This window comes from Fukomys damarensis, unplaced genomic scaffold (assembly GCF_012274545.1).
Source record: "Fukomys damarensis isolate Sample0158 unplaced genomic scaffold, DMR_v1.0_HiC HiC_scaffold_16, whole genome shotgun sequence".
NCBI lineage: Eukaryota > Metazoa > Chordata > Mammalia > Rodentia > Bathyergidae > Fukomys > Fukomys damarensis.
The window spans coordinates 12,872,980-12,878,601 of record NW_022900928.1 but is presented as its reverse complement, the minus strand read 5'-3'; the positions used below and the strand labels follow the sequence as shown (position 1 = coordinate 12,878,601).

Below are 5,622 nucleotides of genomic sequence, written 5' to 3'. Positions count from 1 at the left end.
AAAAAAAAAAAAAAAAAAAAAAAAAAAGAAAGAAAAAGAAAAAAAGAAGACATGTTAATAGCTGGGTAATCTAAGAAAGGTATTATATTATGTGTACATTTTCCTTTAATCAGGTTGATACAAATAAAGACCGATTGGTGACTCTGGAAGAATTTTTGAAAGCTACAGAAAAAAAGGAATTCTTGGAGCCAGATAGCTGGGAGGTAATAGAACCTATTTCAAATGGCTATATATAATCAGGAACTTTTATACCGGTTTATTCTACTATTCACTTTTATTTCCCATTTTGCGTGTATGTATCATCTTACTGTTCTTAGTTCTTGGAAAGCTTGCAGCACTTGATTTATTCATTTGTAGTCATACTATATAATCAGAAATCTTAATTATACTTTTTTCTGAGTATAAAATAATGTATTACTGACAAACTTAAATATGGATACATTAAAAGAATAAATTAAGGAATGAGAAACTAGAGACATTTATAGCTAAATGGATGCACATTGAGGCCATACTCTTAAGTGAAATAAATGAGACACACATGTGTAGCTACCAAAGAGTTTCTCTGGTGTGAAAAACTAAAAGTGTAAATAAGATTGAAATTGTATAATTGATAATGTGAAATAGGAAGAAAAGGTCTAAAGGAGTAGGGGAAGTGGGAAGGGTAGGGGAAAGGAAAGAAGGGAAAAGAAAAAATATTAGGAGTCATTTGTTTTTCTACCACCTAGATGTAGACACTTAAAATATGCATTGTACTGGGAATATTATCAGTGTATACATATGCATATGTATACCATACAGTATTAAATATATGCTACTTATTTTAAATTTATAGATACACATGTATTCATACATTAAATGACTTTATGCTGTACAATATGTTTAACAATAATATTTCATGAACATTATCCAGTAGCATTCTTCATAAACATGATTTAAAATACAACTAATACCATCTGTATGGTTATAGCATCATTTACATAACCATTCTTCCAGTTTTAGAAATTTAGGGTAAATTACTATATGACACTATTCATTATATTTACTATTGTATATTATTCATGCATCTGTGGACAATCTTTGATGATTTTCTTGATTTTTTTTCCCCAGGAATACAAGTATTCTTAAGGTTTATGAATATTTTTTTGTTTCTCAATATAGCTTGTCAAATTGCTCCAGATAAGTATACCAGATAATAAATACCACAGTCAACTGTGTATAAATGAATACATATATAGCTTTAAAAGAATTAGTAGGAGGTACCATCCAAAATAGATTAAAGAGAGAACATTGATGTTTTCCGCATAAAAAATTAAAAAGGTTGCTCTTAAATTTAGATTTTCAATTGTCTAGAAAATGGGGGTGCTTTGAAGACTGTTGATATATTTTTTAAAATAATTGAACTAATTTATATTTCCACCAAAAAAACTCTTACCAAAAAAGAACTATCTTGTGGGGTTATCCTTTAAGACTATGTGTAAATGTCTCATTATCTATTACTTTCAGAATCAGAATCACCTCTTACTGTGATGGTTTCCAAATGGTGATTTGCTAATGTTGCCATTCCTTCTACATTTGAAAATTGGCTTTCTCCTATAAGGAAAAAGCTATCACTTTCTGCAACATCTCTATATCAATATAGACTCATGGATTTTTATTTTATTATGTCAGCTTTAATACTTACTGTTATTATTTATTTCCATGCTCAAATTACCCCAGATTTGACCAGTTGGAATATCTTCAAACTGCCTGTTATATCCTTTTGACATATCCCAATCATTCTTTGAGGTCTTCCTTGCTTTACTATAAAGAAAAATTTGAAGGCTTATCTGTTATTTCTGTGCCCTACCCTCAAAATCAACATTGATATCTCCAAATTCATTCAAACAACTCTGATGTCAACATAGCATTTATCTTTTGCTTTTTCCATATTTCACGTGACTCCCATGTTGTGGAAGACACAAAAATATTTTACTGAAATCATCAATCCTGGGATGTACAAAGGTTTCAGAATTCCTGAGCCACTCTTCTAAAATGTTTGAGTTCAGTGTTTCTTTAGACTTTTGTTTTTGTTTTCGTTTTTTACTGGAGGACATATTATTCAAATACTGTGATCAAGAGTTTTCGGGTTATTTTTTGCCCTTCCCAACTGTGGACTATCTTATAAATTAAAATAAAAATACTATTTTTTTTGCTTCTGTTTTTATATTCAAGCTGGGTTTTTTCTGTCCTTGTCAGTTATCTTTCCTTTCTTTTTTTTTTTTTAAGCATGTTAAAGGTTTACCTGTTTTTCAAAAATTGAATCTGTATTAAAGGAAGTTTTATGTCCCTTCCAGCTCTATTTTTGTCCTTCCTACCCAATTCTTACCATTGACCTTTATTATGCAGTCCCTTTAGTCTCTGAGTTTTCTTCTTCTTTTTCCTTTTGCTTGAATACATAAATATGTATTTCTCTTTCCTCCTTTTTTACACAAAAACATAGATAAGCTCATATTTTTCTAATAATAGAATTTTAAAGCTAAATAATACCTTATTACTGTATTTCTATAGTTATTATTTCCTCAGTTTCATTTTCTTTTAGACATTGGATCAGCAACAACTCTTCACGGAGGAAGAACTAAAAGAATATGAAAACATTATTGCTTTACAAGAAAATGAGCTTAAGAAGAAGGCAGATGAGCTTCAGAAACAAAAAGAAGAGCTACAGCGTCAGCATGACCAGCTGGAGGCTCAGAAACAGGAATATCATCAGGTGGTGATTTGTAAAAGGACTATGATATTCAAATGAATGTTAAAGGATGGACAGACACTGTATTTTTAGATACTTGGGAAGATGAGTAAGGGGAATTCCTCAAGTCAAGGAATTTGAGACCAGTCTGTGCTGCATAGCATGGCACTGTCTCCTAAATAAAGAAAAGGAAAAGAATGTTAGAGACTAGCAGTGTTGCTCAGTGGTAGAATGTGTGCTCAGAATGTGCAAAACCCTGAGTTCCATCCCCATTGCTGAAAAATAGAAAAAAATTTAAAAAGCCCAGGTATTAGCTGCTTTCTTGAAAACCTCTGTTTTTTTGCTATATATTTCAACATACTATTACATATTTTAAATTTTAGTATGTTTAAACCACTGTTTAGAATATTAACTTAAATTTTAGAGTTTAAAATCTTCACTTCTAAAAACAATTTTAGTCAGTTTATTGTGTTTTGTTAAAAGGCCACACATATAGTAGAAAGTCAAATAATACTTATTTATAGGATTTTCTTTTTCCATTCACCAGGCCGTACAACAGATGGAACAAAGAAAGTTACAACAAGGAATCGCTCCATCTGGTTCAACTGGAGAGCAGAAGCTTGAGCCACGTATGTAATTTTACTTTTGTTTCTTTGTTTAGAGAAAAAAATCAATGTAAATATGATATGCACATTTATTTCAAATACATTATAATTTTAGGTTATTAGATATTTTTCTATATGGCTTTAGGAATAAATTTCTATTATAGGACAATGATAAATCCTCAAAAATTTATGTACCAACCTTTTAAAAATGCTTTTATAATTCAATAAGCATTATTTATGATGAAATGATTTATTTCAACATGATTCAGAAGTCTTTCATATCAATTATATTGAACTTACCAGATAACTTGTTTTAATATTATAATCTATGATTAGCTACAATATTTTTTTAAAAATAATTTGATATATCTGCGAGTAAACAAGCATTCAGAATAAAGAAAGATATGTTTAAAATGAGTATCTTCTGATCAGAGCATATTTCTTTTGAACAGACATTTAAAGTTCCGAAGCCCACCAGAACTTGGAAGGAAACTGTTCATTCGACATCTGTTTCATCTTTTAACTCCTTTTCTTTCTTTCTACTCAATAAATATTTTAAAGCATATTTGGAATAAAGGCAGATACCTTTAAAGAGAGAACACTATTTTGGGGACACATATACATGAGGATTGAAATCTACCAGAGCCAGGAAGGAAACAAACTTCCATTTCTAGCTCCCTTCTTTATTCTTTGTTCTCCTTGTGAGGTGGAGTAGTTTATGCTATAATGAGTGAAACTATCAACTAAGTGATAAATCTCTGCCTTTGGCTTTTTTTTTTTTTTCCTGGTACCAGGGATCGAACTCTGTACCTTGCACTTACAAGGCAGGTGGCAGCACCACTGAGCTAAGTCCCCAGCCCCCTGCCTATGGCTTTTTAAAGAAACTACTCCCACTTATAATAATAGGTATTCCTTTATGGATGCTCATTACGGCCTTTGCATCAAAGTCTCTTTGCTATAAACAGTTACTCTACAAAGGCCATAGTATTCCCCAGGGTTTCCTGGTAGTTTTTAGCTTTCTTTAGCCACCTATATCCTTTAGAAATTCTTCAACTGGGAGCTGGGGATTTAGCTCAGTGGCACTGTGCCTGCTTTGCAAGTGTGAGGTCCTGAGTTTGATACCCTGTACGGGGGCAGAGAGGGGAGAATTCTTCACCTGGATAGCTTTTGTACTACTTCAGATCATTTTTCATTCATATTTTTCTCTATACTTTATCATTTAAAGTTAGGTTCTGCTACATGTAACAGCAAACCAAGATAACAGAATTTTCCCCTTACACAAAAGAAACCTAGAAATAGGTGGTATCAAATTTCTATTTTGCTGTTCTGCTATCTTCAGTCCTTGATTTTTATCTTCAAGTCACTTCGCTCTAGCTGTCAAACAAAACTTCTGAAAGGAGAAACTGCCAGAAACTTTCTCCAGTTGCATCAGCTGCCTTCAATCAGTTTTCAAAAACCTATAGCACTTGGATTTGCAGCTCATTGGCCAGAACTATACAACATGACCACACTAGTTGCTAAGGAAGCCGGAAATCCACAGGGCAATGTGACCTGCTAAGTTTGTTTTGCTTTTTACTTAGGAAGAAGAAAAAAAGGACATGTTTGGTTTGGCTAACACCTTTCAGTTTTATTTTTATTTTTATTTTTTGGGGGGTGCCGGGGATTAGAACTTGGGTGTTTGGACTTGCAAGGCAGGCCACCAAACGACTGAGCTAAATCCCCAACCCAACACCTTTCAGTTTTAGACGAAATCAGTTTTGTTGGCTACCTAAATCTCTGTGTTCATTTTTCTTCAGAGACAGAAAGCACTCACTCCTCCTACAACAAGAAAAAAACCTACCATAAATGCAATCCATTTTAGCATATTCGCTTCAAGATCATGATATCTAAGCATCATTCCCTCCCTCAGGTTGGGGTATAGGTCCACCTACAGACTAAAAGACAACTTTTCTTTCCCAAAGGCACAGCATGCATAATGCACAGGTGCAGGAAAACTGCAATAAAATTGATCTGTTAAAAAAGGGAAACTGGGAGGGCCGGGGATTTAGCTCAGTGGTTCCAATGCCTGCCTTGCAAGCATAAGGACCTGAGTTCGATCCCCAGTACCAAAAAAAAAAAAAAAGTTCAAATACCATTTTGCCAGGCGTGGTGGCGCACACCTGTACTGTAATCCCAGCACTTGGGAGGCTGAGGCAGGAGGATCGCTGTGAGCTTGAGACCAGCCTGGGCTACATAGTGAGTTCCAGGTCAGTCTCAACTACATAGGAGACCCTGTCTCAAAAAACCAAAAAA

The 5,622-nt window shown here is 33.4% G+C and overlaps 1 protein-coding gene across 3 annotated transcripts in view; it reads left to right on the top strand.

The window, feature by feature from the left end:
• The window catches only part of Nucb2 (nucleobindin 2), a 35,701-nt gene extending 31,566 nt beyond the window's left edge, over positions 1–4,135 (top strand). For all 3 annotated transcript variants that reach the window (XM_010615160.3, XM_010615161.3, XM_010615162.3), the window contains 4 exons: positions 114–203; positions 2,579–2,749; positions 3,273–3,354; positions 3,783–4,135. In XM_010615160.3, the coding sequence (XP_010613462.1) occupies positions 114–203; positions 2,579–2,749; positions 3,273–3,354; positions 3,783–3,790 (351 nt within the window). In that variant the 3' untranslated portion in view covers positions 3,791–4,135. The remainder of the gene's footprint in view (positions 1–113; positions 204–2,578; positions 2,750–3,272; positions 3,355–3,782) is intronic.
• Positions 4,136–5,622: the final 1,487 nt, after the last annotated feature.